We start from the raw sequence: 16,976 nt of genomic DNA on the forward strand, positions 1-16,976 counted from the left end.
TGAAAAATGTAGGGACTCACGTGGATCGACAAAACGTGCGAGAACGTCCGTGTCGCGTTGTTCTCGCGCGAGGCCGGCCTTAATTGAAAAAGCGTCGTCATTGCGGTCATTGTTCTAGTCACCGTCATCGTGCTCGCGCGAACGGATCGACGTAACAGCGGCTTCCTCCGGCTGCTCGCCGCACACATTGTTCGCGCGCGCATACGCTTCATTCTCTTCTGTTCTACCCTGGCTCCATTTAAGCCGTGGCTTGTTACGGAGGCATAAATTTTTTTTTACGATCGAGACGAGGTTTGTGGCTCAAGAATGTTTAATGAAAAAGGAAAAATGTTGATAGACGGGAAATACATGTCACGATCAGAATTGGACGATCTGTGTCGAATAAAAAATTAGATTACGGAAGAGACTCGTATGATGTATATTTTATTTTTATTTCGATGGTAGAACGTCGATTATCGGAACACTGCTTAAATAGAAAATCTAACGATAGTTCATTTGTATAAATTATTGGAGATTAGAAAGAAAAATTGAAAAGGTTAATACGTTTTTATTCAGAAACTTTTCTTCCTATTTGATGTTGATATTCGTGAATTAAACTGGAAAAATATCTTTTTCGATATTTCCTACTGACTGAATTACTATTCATTATTTTTTGAAGGTAATTGTATACGATCAATGTGACATAATAATGTTGAAATGTTTGATTTTAACCAATTTCGCAATAATAACAAAGGATAATAGTTGAAAATATAGAATTTAATGTACTATAGAATGATTTTATGAAATTTGGCGAAAAATATTGTGGATTTTGCAACAAAAACTTTTATGCCAGGTAGATCTATTCATCTCTTTATTTGTTTCTCGTCAATCTGAGTTTCTATGCAAAACTTCTTCTAATGGATAATAAATTCTTTCTTTGGACTCTTTTATATGATACTCGTCGATATCCTTTCACGATCCGAATCTCCTTTGACGTCTTTCACGTAATATTATACTTTTTATAGCGCAGCTTATCTCAAGGTCTAAAAGATACGATGAAGAGGATTTTCGAGGAATGAAAATTGTGGAAATCTATATAGAAATCTATACGACGGTACTAATGCGTGCAGAATACACAATGTATATGGCGAATGAAAATTTAGGCTATAGATTTTAAAGAGGGAAATAAAAAAGAAAACAAGCAAACGTACAAGCTAAATAGAATACAATAGGACTAAAATATTTTATTATCAACCTATGTATGAAAATAATTACAATGAAAATTCGAAGTAAATTTTTAAAAACGTTCCAACATTTTATATATTATCATTTATGTACACGTATACCCATTGAGTTATCTTCGCCAAAGAACAAAATAATATAACACATAAATGCAATTCATAACTGTTTGTAACTTACCTAATTTTTATGGAAAAATATATAACAACTGAGCGTATCTGCTTTTAGTAAAATAGTAGAATCATGAAGAATGAAAGTAGAATAGTAGAATCATCAATAGTAGAATTATAAAAATTGTTTTATAGATATACGAAGAAAAAAGTTCTTAAGAAAAGCGATTATAATTATCAATTCAAATTTGGTTAATATTAAAAAAAAAGCTACGATTTTTTATCCCTCATTTTATCTTACAAGTCTTTTTTTAAAAAAGATGCTCAATCTATTCATCCCAAAATATCCCACATGACAAGCCAACCACGAGAATAACACAAACACTAGAATTCTAATTCCCAGAACGTTAGTCAATTAGACGTTTCACACGTGTCGCGTTATCTTTGATAACATAGTCCTATTAATCACATTCCTTCTGCGGAGAAAGTAGTTTACGCTGTGGTACTTTGTTTAACGAGGACGGTTAAGTGGATTGTAGCGGAAACGATTTCCGGGCGAGCAAGCTCGAGAAACAGGAGGGTGAGAGCAGAGAGAAATGGAAGCGATATAAGAAATGGCCGGCGATTAGGGCGAAAGATAATCCATAAATTATTAAAAGAGCGGATCGTGCGAATTTTCAAAATGGCCGTGCGGACGCCGGAAGACGGCCGCCATTACGTCGATTTTTCTCACTCCTGCAAGGGGGTACAGGAGAGATCTTTTTCCAGGATACATTATGGGATTATTAGAGCGCCACGGCGAACTAATCTTTCTGGGGGCGAAATTGTTCGCCTCGTCCTCGACGCTGGTTCCCGTGCCAGACTCGTTTAATAAACTTTCTTGGACGCGCACTTTGCGGACGCCGCGGCAGTAATTTCTTTAAGGCGCTGCCCATTACGCGGCTCGGATTCCGTGCCCCGTAAGGGACGAGCCCCTTCTTTTTTTACCCTTTGTTTTCCTCCTTTCTTTTAATTATTCTGTGTCTAACGACCATCGGTGATACCACGGAAAATCCATCCAGTGACCTGGATCCCGAAGGGATTCGAAGAAATTTGATGGAAGACAAGAAGAACATAGGAGGAAGCTGCTGACCGGAAATACTTGCGGAACGATAAAGGTATAGCACACGTATTCCAGGAAAAATTTATTTCGTCCCGAATGGAATTGGATATCCTGTTTTTTGTAATAATGATATATAAATAATTTGTAATCGTGATTCGCTGAGAAAAATTGCGTGTATTGGCTAGAATATAGTAACAATATACCTAGTTTTTATGATAAAGTAATACGATGAAATGTACGAAAATGTGAGAAAAATCTGTAGAAAACGAGGTCACTGTGTTATTCAAATTCGGTATTTGTTATTCTGTGAATAAATTTAATATAGTATCTGGTATTGTTTCGTTTCCGTAAATATTACTTAATTATTTAACATGAAAATCATGAATTATGAACTATTTAAATGAGATACTGAATAATTTTAAATGATCTATATTTTATATGACTCTTGTTCTGTTGGAGATATCGTCAAATAAATGTTTAACTAACTTATTTGGCACGATTTATTTTTCTTTACTTGCATTTTGTAACTTCTTACATGCCCTGCATATTTAAATTTAGCAAATAAGTTTGGTAAGTCGACTAACTAAATTTGGTTCGCTACATAGTCTACAAAAGAAATTTGCACATAAACGAATTGTATGTTTTTAGATTTTATGAGAGTTGTATATAATAAATTGTAAATAATGTAATAGACACGTATAAATGAAGTTACAAACGACCAAAAGAAAGATAAGCAGTCGATTTTCATATGGAAAGATTTTTTAACATCATGAGGAAACATTTCTTACAAATATTACACTGTAATTAGTTGCTATTACGTCGTAAAGTATAGTTAATTGCGGTTATACAGCCGCGATGGCAAGCTTAAGATTTTAACACAGTAAGTATCGTACATTTGACGATTTTGACCGACTAAAGTAACTAATTAGCGCAACTCGTTTGCATTAAAGAGAATGTAGCGTAAGGCTGATCGATATACCCAAGAGCGTTGAACAATTTACAGATAAATACACGCAAGATAGATTGCTCTTTACGATCGTTATAACAGTTACTAAGATAGCACCGATAAGGCACGCGAGCACACGTGACCAAAAAAAACTGCTAATTACAAGACACGAATAATAGAGGAGAATCAAACGCGAGCGGTAACGCTGCAATCTCTGTGCAATTGTCTTGGCGATTATGAATCGAATAATTAAGATTTGTTGAATCTAATATTAATTCTAGTAAAAGTAAGAAAAAAAGCAAGAGTAAGAAATCTTTCTCGAGTAAACATTTCATTTTTTTTTTTTTTTTAAGAAAAACATATTTATTTCTATATTCTATCATTTTTCTCATAACTTTAATTAGATCGATAAAAACAGAAATATTTACTATTACGAGTGTTATTTCTTTTCTTTTTTCTTTCAATAGTGAGTAATACACGATACTTTCTTGAAGACCCTTGAGATCGAAAAAGTACGAACTACGTAAGAGATAAAGATTTTTCACTGTTAAAAGTACATAATCAGACATATAATTGATAATTTTTTACTTCAAACTTTCTATTCCTCTTATCTTTATTACTTTTCTAGCAGATCAACGATATTATACATTAAGCTTCGCATACAAATCCCTTCACGTGTAAACGAAGTTTCAAGTTGAAAATTGTCATCAACATGTTCTACAACATTCGTTACTCTCAAATGTATCTACGCCGCATAAATCTTTACGGCGTACGATCGATTAAAATCTATACACAACTAAACATACCCAAACGTATAGTCGACTGTCCAATGGATATCATTTGAATGAAAGCAGGTGGTCGAAACTCGTGCTGCGAGTAAACGGGCGTAATCCGGAAGAAAAACGAAAGGAGAATACGAGGATGTAATCGAAGGAGATCGAACGGTGTCGGTGTTATCGAAAATCGAAGATAAAGAAGGGAGGGAAGTGGAAAATCTTGGAAACTCACAACTTTATACGTAATAGTTCCTAGTTCTGTGGTACATCGGACTATTTCGCGAAGCGACCGGTATCACGAACGTCCGATTCTCTCTCTCTCTCTCTCTCTCTCTCTCTCTCTCTGTCCTTCAATTTCACGAACGAATCTCTTCGCAAATACCTTCCGAACATTTCGCCGAACTAACTCGACCCAATTTGCCAGGACGCGATGAATTACCGATTGTTCGATCGCTGAACGAAGAGAACAATAACAAGGAACGGTGAAAATTTCACGCGACACACTCCTCATGAGAATCGTTAGCATCAATATGTGCGTCATCAATGTCGAATCAGATCGTAACACGACAAGGATGCATCTATTTTATGGAACATAATAAAAGTGTGTTAAGCTGTTTCACATTCGATAAGTTGAATTTCGCTCGTCTCCTGTCTGTTATATTTCGAGGGTTACAAGCGTCCTTCTAGCGAGGCTGACGATGGAATGCGTTTAAACAATTTTTTTTTCTGCATTGATACGTCGTTGGATATTTATGGATAATTCTATTTGTTCAGGAAATTTTTTCACTGCATTAGATAAAGGATAATCTGTCAATCTATTAATTGGTTCACTTCTTAACAAGGAATGTGTAACAATTCTATAATCACGGAGTTAATCTTCTCAGAACAGAATATTTCTGGTGCTTTGAAGAAACATTGTTGTGTCTGATGATTTTGTTTAAGGAGGACATAATGCATTAAAATTGGAAATAAAGAATAAATTTATTAATTTCAAAAAGGTAACGATATTTTAAAGTACGTAACATGGAATAACAAGAGTTAGAAGTTAATAAAGACAAATTAATTTACATTAGGTGGCCTTTAATTTTTGCATCTTATTATCTTATAGAGAAATGAGACGATGCACAAATAGAGAAATTAAAACGTAGCTATTCCTGCACAGGAATTGCGAACATTTTAATCAGAGATGAATGGTTATTTCAACTAATAATGTTCATTTTAATCTCGTTACGTATAATTTTATTTGTCATTTCATATCTTTCCGTTGAAATGCATAAGCAGTTTCGTTTTCAATTTTTACTGACAATTTAGCAAATGAAATTTTACGTAATTAGAACAACGCTACGTATGCGTCAGTAACATCAAATATGTTAACAGATTAAACTTGTTAGACATATCCTCTGGGCGTGCTGTTGAAACTTTATGTGAATCAGTTACATCAGTCAAATAAGAAATAACTGACAATGAGCAAAAATTAATTTATTAAACTTCGGAGATTTTTAATAATTAAAAATCAGTATCAAATCTAAAAAACCAGATATAGATAAGAGGTTTACAATAAAAAAAATTTCATTGACTTTTAACAAAATAATAAATAGACTCCTAAATTTATTCGAGTCCAATCGTCTTAAAAAATGGTGTAATTTTTAAACGCGTAATAAACACGCGACGATGAAACAAACAAACGAGACTCGTTATTTTGTGAACGTTTAAAAGTACATAAACGTAAGAGTATAATAACGTTGGAACGGTTAGGGAATCACCATATTCAATTATTCAACCAACGCCATTGTTGACTCAACACGGAGAACGTTCATGTCTAGAGCATATTTAAAATGTTCTCCTCTAAATCTGATAAAAGCAAGTCGATAAGTGAATAGGGGCAGCGTACGACCAGGAAGAATGGTCTGAAAACTTTTCACGCACAAAGGAGTATCGCATTGCTATCAAAGAATTTATTTCGAACGATGACAATTGACCACCATTTTATTACTGGAAATTAAACTGGAAATCATCGCTGTTTATCAAGTGCACGTTCTCCTGCTATTGAAATTTCGAGCAATTTGATATTCTTGCGAATCGGTAGATTATGCTTAGATCTCATGATACGTACAACAATTTTTAATAACAATTTTACCCTCAGTTTCCGAAATAAATCGATTTTAGTGTAACATAGTAAAGATCAGACGTTTGATTCGTTTGATGTAAAGAATTATTTATACAAATAAATTGTCCAAAAGAATTCATTTACAAAGAGTGCTTTGCACAAGAAATTTTACACGTAAAAAGAAATTCCTTTAAAAAATAGCACTGTTGAAGTTCCCTTTTTAAAAAACACAACTAAGGCTCCCTTGCACAATAATTTAGCAACTAATAATATCAGTACATTAACAAGTTAGAAGTTCTCGTTTATAATTTCATAACTGCTTTATCGAATAGAATAATCAGATAATTTGTAATTTATAAAATTTACTTGTAAAATTTGATTTGTTTCATCTTCAAACTTGCCACTGAAAATCTATAGTGTTCAAGTGATAAATAAATCTAACGGTTAAATATGCATTTTTAATGCGTTTTTTTTTTCATTTTACTGAAAATCTTCCCTGTTAACACTTAGATAATTTACCATTTCAATTTTTCAATCGTTAATATGGAAGATTTTCACGATAGAAATTGCAGGATTAACGCTAGATAAGATAACGAACAAACCTACGTCTGCGTTAAAGCGATCAACTAACGTAAAGGAATTTTGTCTAAGAACTGATTTCTTCTAACATCATAAAGACAATATTGTAGACACGTGTACATAGGTTAGATAAGATATCGATGGAGAGGAGGGCAGGAAATGTTCAAGGTTCTAAAGTCGCATGAAGTTCCATCGAACATTCACAAGTCGAGGCTTCTTTCGATCGAAACTAAAATGTCTTGTTAACATATTACAATACAGCTTGCTTGCGAGTAATTACCGGTAATGAACTCCCTCGTGAAATTATCAATTCCCTGGTGCTAAATTTTATGTTTTCGACGGCGGGCAACGCTATACCAGCGATGGATTATGTAGCAAATAATATACCGTGAAAGTTTCACATTGTAATTTATTGTTCCTTTATGAATTACAAGTTTCCTCGATATGTTATACGACCATTACGATAACGGAACACAGTAGAAAAGAATATGATAAGCATATTTTGGACGACTTTGTTATATGAACGTGACTTGATAGGTAAATGTGAATATTTTAATTCGATAAATTGAAAGATACGAAAATGAATATAGATCTATAATATAAATACATATGTTATAATAATTAGCATTTCTAGAATGTTCAAGTGAGTGACAAGGATACATATTTAGTTCCAAAATCAAATAACTCATACTATGTAATATGCAACTGTTTTGCTAACGTATGTTTCATATTCTTAGCGTATTGAATTAAAAGACCTTTGCCTTAAAATATTGGAAATGCAACTTAACACATTTTCCTCTATGTTGTTCAATTCCATGATAAACAACAGAACTTACGTATGAAATACTAAAGACTACTTGTGAGATAAGCCAGACTGTTTCCACGAAAAATTCTAACCAGCCACATATTAATATATCTAACAGACCTAATATCATTTAATCCATGACATCGTAATTCATCGCTAAACCGATCAAAATTCAGCTCCACGTAATGAACCTGTTTCTTGCGAACACTTACCCGTAATCCAACACGCATACACACACATACAGTAAAATAAAGAGGAAAATGCATCTAGATCAGTATCGTGGATCGATGTTAATAGTAGCTGGTAGAATCGAGTTGTCCTCGCAAGGAAGTCCTCATCCTTCTGATTCCCCGAGGAAGGACACTGAGAATGCAATAGATTCTCGTGCCCAGAAGTTCGCTTTTTCCTTTCGTTTGATCGAATGTCCGTGCCGGGAATCGGCTTTCGCATCACGTTGATGGCAGAGTCGCGTGTCCCGCCTGACAATGCCGCGAAGGCATCGCTCGTGGGCGACGCCGTGGCCTGACCGTGTAGATAAATAGAAACGTTGGTTCGTCCGGGACTGGATACAATAGAAAATTAATGGCGGACTGACCGGCATATCGATGACGGGGCTCGTCGCGCGATTTCTCCGCGGTTCAGCAAGCACTTTTGTTTTCAACAAAACTCGATGTAGCCGCCGCTTTTATCCGGAACCTCGCCGTGGATCATCGTTCGCGAAACTGGTATCGAGAGTGTCCGATTACACAGATACTCTTTCAACGAGTCGTTCGCTCTGTGAACTAGTACGAGGAGGTGGGACAGTTTTTCCATTGAAATTGTAGATCTTTGTAACCGCGTTGATCCGAGATCCACGGGGAAAATTGGGTCGCTTTCAACGTCGAAAAATATGTATATATTTCGAAAATTGTTTATTTGTAGGCTGAGAGGATAATGTATTGGGGCGGATAGGGGTGGACGATGTAGACTGGAAATGCTTGTATTGATATTGGTGGAATCCGAGCGAGAGATAGATATCGATTATTTTAACGACACCGTGTATTTAGTCAACGTATTTACAAACGAGAATTTTCAGCAATGTTCCAATTTTGCATGACAGAGAACGGGAGAGAAGAGCGAGATAAGCGAATCGAAGAATTGATAAATAAATTTCGAATTTAAATATATTGTTTGCGTATTTAATACGTATTCGTATTTGTCAAATAGGGAGAAATGTCCTTTTTAAGAAGGAAATTTCGCACAATTAATCGTATACAGTTGCGAGTGCACGATATCAAGGTTCGATAATATCGTATTTAAAATTAATCTGAAATTATATTAATATTGAAATCAATGAATTTCGAATTAAATTATACAAACGCATCACCTACCTTATTTAAAGCAAGCTACAATATTGCATCATAAAAGATAGGTTTTGATTAACAAGAAAGAGATTGTGAATTATCTTGGAATAGAATCTCTAAGAGCTTCTTATCATCGACATAGAGATACATTTCCTCAGAGCTTATCATAAGTAACGCTGAAAATAATTCACTATGATGTAGTATTTTTCTTTTCATTTCACAAATTTCTTCATCGTTGACGTTGAAATCTTCGCAGGGTGAGAATCACGCGCTGCGGCATCGACCAAAATCAGTCTCTCGCATTCCAATGGATCATGAACCCGACCCGACGATCAGCAAGATACGAGCCTTAATCGGCCTTACATTAATTCGACATCAAAGCGTTCGACGAGCACCGCCAAGAGCTGCATCTCTACAGGGACAGACTGAGAAAGACTCATAAACCAAGCGTAGAACAGACAGAAAGCCATAACCTCCGGGCCAAAATGGCGAACTAGAGAACAGTGTTACGTAAGAAAGTGAAATCCTTTGTGGCACTAAGGAAACCTGTAATGAACATGCAAGGGCCACAAGGGTTTCGAATGAAATTTCATCGGATGCGATTTACCTCGGCCGCAAAGGTGGCCACCGTACCTTTGCTAATCCTGCAATTTCTAGGGCGGACGCTAACGTGATTTTCGAACGACGACCGCATCATCGAGGAAACGCGCAAAGAGACTCTTTCGGCTGTTTGAAAATCGAGCGTGTGCCGTTTGTTCCTTTGATTTCGCAGTCCAAGCAGCTAGACTGTACGAGAACGCGGGCGGATTTCGAATCACGAGGGGTGCCGTGCACCGCAATACTGTCCGCGACGAGTCTATCCGCTTGTGAATTGGAACGCGCACCTGTGAAGATACTGAATACCGGTCTGAATGACGGATTACGTGGCGAAATAGGGATATTTGGATGATAGATTAGCTGTTCAGTGAATATATGTTATGTACGTGAATACTGGAGGACTATGTCAATGAAACGGGATAAGATAAAGCTGCATTGGTTGTTAAATGTTTTCTTGAGTTTTAAGAATAGTTTTAAGAAACTTCATATTTCAGAAATTTTTTTAGTCTGATAGAGGAAATACGTTGTAGCGATGTATATTTTTAGGAATTTTCTTTTATGGACTGTTTTGTTGGCTTTGATATGATCATATCAGATATTTATGAATAAAATATAACAATACAAACATCGAACTGATAGGAGAGCTTTTGTGCAAAGTAACATTTTAATTAGCGAGGACTGTGTAGTACGCGAGGGAAAATAAAATATAGAGACCATGTATGTGTACGTGTATGTATCTACGTTTAATTTGAAAAAATGTATGCACAGTAATACGTATTTTTAATACAATAGATTAATTAGAGCATATTTTCTATATCAAATATATATATTATATTATTACATATATTATACTATTCTACGATACTACCAATGTATCACGTGTTTGAAACTTTTATAATCATATTTTCCTGCCACTATGCTGTATCAGAATTCTTAAAGTAACCATTATAAACAAATTTATATTAAACACTTTATCGTAGAAAAGAATTATAATCGAACGATAATACTATCGTAATGAAGATACTTCTCGTGAAAATAATCATTTTTTAAAATTAATTCAAATTTCTTACATAAACTTTTCATGGGACAAATCAGCAGACATGTTAGAATAAGATAAGGAATTATATCATTTTGTCATAAATAATGAAACGGATAACAAACTTGTAATTTAAAACATGTAACTGTTTGAACGAATAATATTGTTGTATCAGACGACGTTATCGATGCGCGCAGTTAATAATTCTATCAATGTGTTGCTTAAAGTGCGCTAATTTTGAAAGCGATAGCGGAAATTCAATGTTGAAATAGATGGAATTAATGACATATCGTCGAGAATGCTATAAATTTTGGAATTTTTCGAACTGCACTTTCAGCGAATTCGTTCGACGTACCGACACGGGTCAAATTTCAACTCTTCCAAAGTTTTAATGGATGATCGTGTAAACATGATCTCCAAATCAAATACTCGAACTCGGTTGTAATTACTGGAGTGTACTTTGCGGAATAAACTTGGTTGCGCCGTTGGTGAGCATCGATGAACTCCGACCGCAGAAATTTTACATGGGGAACTTCCGGCTAATTTCGTCTCCAAGAAATTGATTTGCTCGTCTGATAATCAATTTCAAGTCAGAGATGCTAATAAACAGCATCGTTATACAGAAACTCTTTATCCGCAAAAGCTATTTTACAATAATATCAAGGAAACTCCAATAACGAAGAAAAAGAAAGACATTTGAAAACTCCAATCTTTATAAAACGTAAAATCAGTGACTTAGAAATTCGATAAAACTCCAATTTATTCTTTTAATTTAGCAATAACCGAAGCAACAGCTCACTCGTTCAAAGATTCACCCCGGGAGCTTTTCGTAATCGTTTTGCATCTGCTATTTCAACTATATCCCATTACACAACGAAGCTTCAGCTTCTGTCGTTCGTTTATCGTCCAGTTATTTCGCCTGTTAATTATCGCAGGAAAGAAGAAAAGTTAGAAACGTTTGGTTCGGCTGTTAGTGGCTCGTGTCGAGCTGCTAGAACGCGCGCGCGCAATCGTATAATTACTCGAGTCAATTTCCCGCAGGCTTGCAAAGCACTGTGTCGGCCGATCGTACGCGGCGTCATTAAAATTTCGCGAGCAGTCCTCCGCGGTTAGAAACTGACTGTATCTCCGACACGAATTTCGAGGTAACGTTCTGTTCGAGAGCGGAACGCAAATCGAAACTAGGTTATGTTATACATATGAATGAACCGGACATAGTTACGCTGCTTTTTACCAAGCAAACATCGAATTTTCGAACAGCGGCCGCTCTTTTCGATACACCGATTAATTGGGATTGCGTCGTCTTAAAAGATTTCTCTGATTACGCTCGTTTCTTTTATCGCGTTTGTCCTCGCGATACGTATGTAAATGTAATTTTCTTCAGTCCGCTGAAATGGGATTTATGGACATGTTTTTTGCTATTTAAGCATTTGGAACTTCATACGAGTGTATTTCAGCTGTACGATTATGTTACAACGTCTACAATGTTTTATAGCGGCTAGAAAGAGTATCGGACACAGAAGTATCGTATTTACGTTAGTACTCACGTATTAATTGATCAGATCCAAGTATATTAAATCTCGCATGGTTTAATAGTACCTTCGTACAAAAGTTTCATTCTATGAAAATAAAATCTGATGAAGAAACGTTTCATTAGAAAAGAAGGGTAGGTGACAATATTTTGTGTAAGCACTGCATAATATTTAAATTCTGTTATATATTCTGAATAGCAGATCTGACTCTAAATTTTGAAATTATACTTTTTCAAACATCTGTAAATATACGGAGAAGCCGCCATATGGTTAAAATGGTGTGGTAAAAATAATATTTAGCACAAAACATAGTCAAAAAAGTTGTTTGTTTAATTTTCTTTGTTATAAAATTCCAAATTTTGACCAAAAACATCATTGCAACACAATAACCTATTAAGCCTTCGAATATTTAGTCCATATCAGAATATTCTATGAGCGATTTGTGACGCTTAAAATAATTAATTTGCATATTGGGTATTCAAGTAGAATGACACATTACGGTACGTTAAATGGATATATTACACGGTACATATTTAAAGACGAATACATTTTTAATTCGTCGTGTGTGCTTACTATGATATCAGACTTTTAAATTTTTGATAATATTACCGAGCACGGATTAATCAACATTATCTAACTAAGCTATTTCTTAAGTATCATTCGCAAAAGAACTCCACAGCGAAATAAGATAATTCATTTCGAGTAAAACGATTTTTTATATTTATCGGTAAATAAACATTCTACATATACCGGGTGGGGCAGTCACACTTCGTTCAATAGCAGGGTGGATAGGTCGACGGCGGCCAAGTGCACTTCCGATGCATCCTTTGCAGTTTGCTACAGACAGGTGACGATCCATTGTGCCGCTAAAATATTGACACTCGATATTTTCCTATACTCAGCATGGCATAAAATACGTTTACATGTAAGCCCATCTTCGTGATGGAGGTCCATGCTTTTTGCTTCTGCTATCTCCGTTGGTTTCGTCGATATTAATTTTACCTCTTAAGAATTATTTTAATTTCCGAACGTGCCCTGCCCGCCGTTTATCGTTGTCCAGTGCTTTTAAGCTGTCCTCCAGTTTATCGACAAGCTGCCATCCAATTTTCTTACAAAATGTTATTTCCTCGATAACAATACGTTAGAAGAATTCTAGACTGATGTAACCACTCTCATGATATACAGTTTGAATTTGCATTGAAAAATATATTTATATTGGAAGAAACTTTAGTTATAATTGGCTTCTTATACGATTACGAGATACCAAATTTAACACAATACGATTTGATTACAGATAATGCGAAATCGGACAGTTGAACTCGTAAAAGTTAGTGCCACAATTTCGTTTTATCGTATTATTAATAATTAATTAATTTTATTAGAAAGAGAGAGATTAATTTTCGTGTATTATATATTTTGCTTGAATGTTAATGCAAGAGTAAAAAAAAAAAAGAAAATTAATACGCTTTATACGTTTGAGATCGTGTTCAAAACCTGAGTTCCCTTTCAGAAATTCACAGCTCAAGTATCGATCACTCTATTCAAGTTACTACCTATACATCTACGTACGTACATGCTGTTACTCGTATCAATTACATTGGAATTGCAGTTGAAATTCGTTCCACTTTTTATTCGAAATGTTGAACACGAAACGTTGAATCGATATCGCGTTATCCTTGACTGCAGTTTTTTCTCGGTTATGGCGAATGTATAGGAAACCGTGTTGTACAGAAGGCGATCTTTTTTTTCTAAATATCTTTTTTCTAAATATCTTTTTTCTAAATATATAGTAAGTGTCGAGCATAAAGGAGTAAGTCTGAATAATTAGTAAAGGGTGTGGCCTGTTCAGCTGGAATATGAATCAAGAGTCCTTAATCTTTTTCACCGTTGACCCAGATTAAACTGAAAGTGTCGCCATCGATTCAATCGATCCCTAAATATACGATTACAAATATTTGGCATCTGACTTTTACCTCGAGCAACATTATAAGCAATATTTTAAATGATATTTGCGTAATTATATCGCAGGGATAAGTCAAGTAATTTACGAAAGGAAATTATGGGCAACATTCGATGAAGAATTCATTATTTGATATCTTGAAACTCTAATGATTTATTTGCAATTAATTGCGAAGGATATATCTCTGCACGCCAGATATAACTATTTCAAGCAATATAATTAGAATAATTTAAAATAATTAATGGGCAAATAATAAGAATAACATGGACTCTTTAACGTATATTTAAATTAAAATTTTACGAAATTAAGATTTCCAATTTTTGTTAACTCTTCAATATATAGATATAGATAAAGATTGATCGATTCTGGACCGTTCAAATAATCTTCGCTTTTACATTTCATATTTCGAAACGTCATATTTCAACGCGAATTTCTGGCACTACATTCAATTGTTCACTTACCGTTTTGTTTCCCAAGTTCTTCACGCGGCAATTCAAGTACGTAGTTTTGCCCAGTATGGTGGTCACGTTCTTCGAATTCGATATATCGAAGTACGGACCAGATTGTGTACTGCTGTCATCCAGGCTGTTCTGATGAACGTTGCTATTCTTTCCGCTGCTTCCGTGTAGCATACTGTAGCAGTGCACCCCTGCAAATCAATGCAACGGCGATTAAATCTCATTGAAAGTGGCAACTTGCTCGTTATCGCTTTTCCAACTGAGTCCAGCAAAGGAACAGCGGAGCTTCGTTCGTTAACGTTCGCGAATAATGAAAAGATCCATCGCTAGGGTCTCCCTCTCGGTGTTTGTACCGACAAGAAACGGAGCTATCGCTACGAAAACGGACTACGAGTTTCCCAATTATAATCGTCGACATGCGATCTACCGTGCAAACAAATTGAAAGAAAAATGCACCGTCTGCGACGTAAATTGTCCTCGCTGTTCAACAGAATTAGCATTTTTACTTTCGTATTTATGCACATTTTATTGAATTTAATATTTAAAAACATGCAAACTTGATTGCGAAAATTTGTGTCGCTTGAAATAAGGTAACAAATAAGCAATATTCAAATTCGGATAGTTGTTATAATATTTAATGGATTAAATGAATTTCTATACAGCTCTATTTCTTTAGTTGCGTTACTAAAAATATACAATTGCACGAAAATCAATAGTCCGGTAATGAGCATCGCGCGTGTATGAATAATAACTTGCGATTAATTGTATTTCAAATAAGATGCAAACGAGTTGAAGTTGTACGTTGGTAACGTATTGACTTTTCCAAGCGATCTGGCTTGCGTATTCGATTAAAACGTCAGTCAAACAGGAACGACAGCTTGCAGTTCAGGTGATAAATGTCTATGTTTTTATCTGTGTAGCGTGGCATAGTTCGCGGCGTGAACTCTCCAAGCGAATCTGTTCAACTGGTCGTTGTATAGGATGACAAAGCCCTTTGCTCGCTGTGATACTTGTCACAATCGTTCGCATCGCCTATTGTTTCGCTGTTGGGAACCATCGCGACGTGCACTCGATTCGAGTGTCCTGTTTATCGAACGAATTCGGCGATGAATTTCTTAATGTACACCGATGGAAAGATAAATTGTACCGATAACAGAGACGACTTGTGCGTTATTGGATCGCGAGCGTCAGCGTAAATTTCACCGTTGATACAGTAGCTGCTTCGCGATCGGTCGTGCCGCGTACTCGCACGTCGAGACGACTAGCTGACAGCGTCATAAACGAGGAAATGCCCGTTTTCAAAATTTATGGAGGTTCTTGAGCCGTTAACACGTGTCACAGAGGATATTTGAAATGATCCTTGCCCTGAATTTTTCATGATCTAGAAAGGAAAAGTACTTTGCTACATGACGATCTCTTTCAGTTTCCATTCTCGTTTTCCAATCTTCCTTGAAGACATCATTCTCGAAACTCCTATGCTCCGAATCAATCGTTCCCATGAACGAGATTCATTGCATGTAGTTTTGCATATTAACTTTGCTAATTGTTGGAGAATAGTATATTTGCAGCTGCGAGTAAACTTATTTGTTAAAGTGAAATTACCAACAAATTCTTGCACTACTTCAAATAAACTAAAATATGAATTGGAATAAATTCTGAACGTTAGAAAACAATATTAAAACAACATTAAATATGTAACAGAAGTAACAGACATATAAATATAACATCTGTCGTCGTCAATACAATAGCGATATATTCTTGATATAACAAGCCATAAATAAATAAAGAAAATAAATCGACATACGTATTTGATTTGCTAAGCTACTTTTTTAAAGAGTAAGCTCAACGAATATGTTAACGAACGAATTGGTAATCCTAACATTTAAATAAATTAATTCTTCGTTTGCTTCAACTTTCTTAATTCTAATCGCATTGGAAACTTTGTATAAAGGGTAAATTACATTCCATTCAATCACATAACAAAGAGTAATGAAATGGCAGCCATACGTCGAATCGAACAACCGTCGATTTACTCATTTATTTTCTTTGGCGATTCTTAATCTGGAAACGTCAGTGAAAGATTCCTGGTAAAACGGTCCGTAAGTGTTTCCGAGTTCGACCAAGGGATACAGTTTCAAACTGTTCGCCACTTTTGGCGAGTTGCAGAGCAAACTTCTGAAATGAACTTTAATGCAGTATACCAAACTTTCTCGATAGAAAAAGGAGAATCGTTGATTTCACCACTGCCCTGAACAATTACCGAACTTGTTTATTATTTTAACGCGAAGCATCTTCTCTCATTTCTCGACGATTTCTACAAAATTCCCCAGAAACGCTAGTGTTTCCAGCACACGTCGACGTATGTTGAGTGGCAGAATTATTCGGATAATTGTAATGTATGGCAAAA

At 35.4% G+C, this 16,976-nt stretch overlaps 1 protein-coding gene across 5 annotated transcripts in view; it reads right to left on the reverse strand.

Annotated features, from left to right (window-relative positions):
- Window positions 1-16,976, reverse strand: part of LOC138190003 (neurotrimin) — a 493,943-nt gene that overhangs the window by 170,107 nt on the left and 306,860 nt on the right. For all 5 annotated transcript variants that reach the window (XM_069132408.1, XM_069132407.1, XM_069132406.1 and 2 more), the window contains one exon: window positions 14,573-14,760. In XM_069132408.1, the coding sequence (XP_068988509.1) occupies window positions 14,573-14,760 (188 nt within the window). The remainder of the gene's footprint in view (window positions 1-14,572; window positions 14,761-16,976) is intronic.

Source organism: Bombus flavifrons, chromosome 2 (genome assembly GCF_040668555.2).
Source record: "Bombus flavifrons isolate JBK064 chromosome 2, iyBomFlav1_principal, whole genome shotgun sequence".
NCBI lineage: Eukaryota > Metazoa > Arthropoda > Insecta > Hymenoptera > Apidae > Bombus > Bombus flavifrons.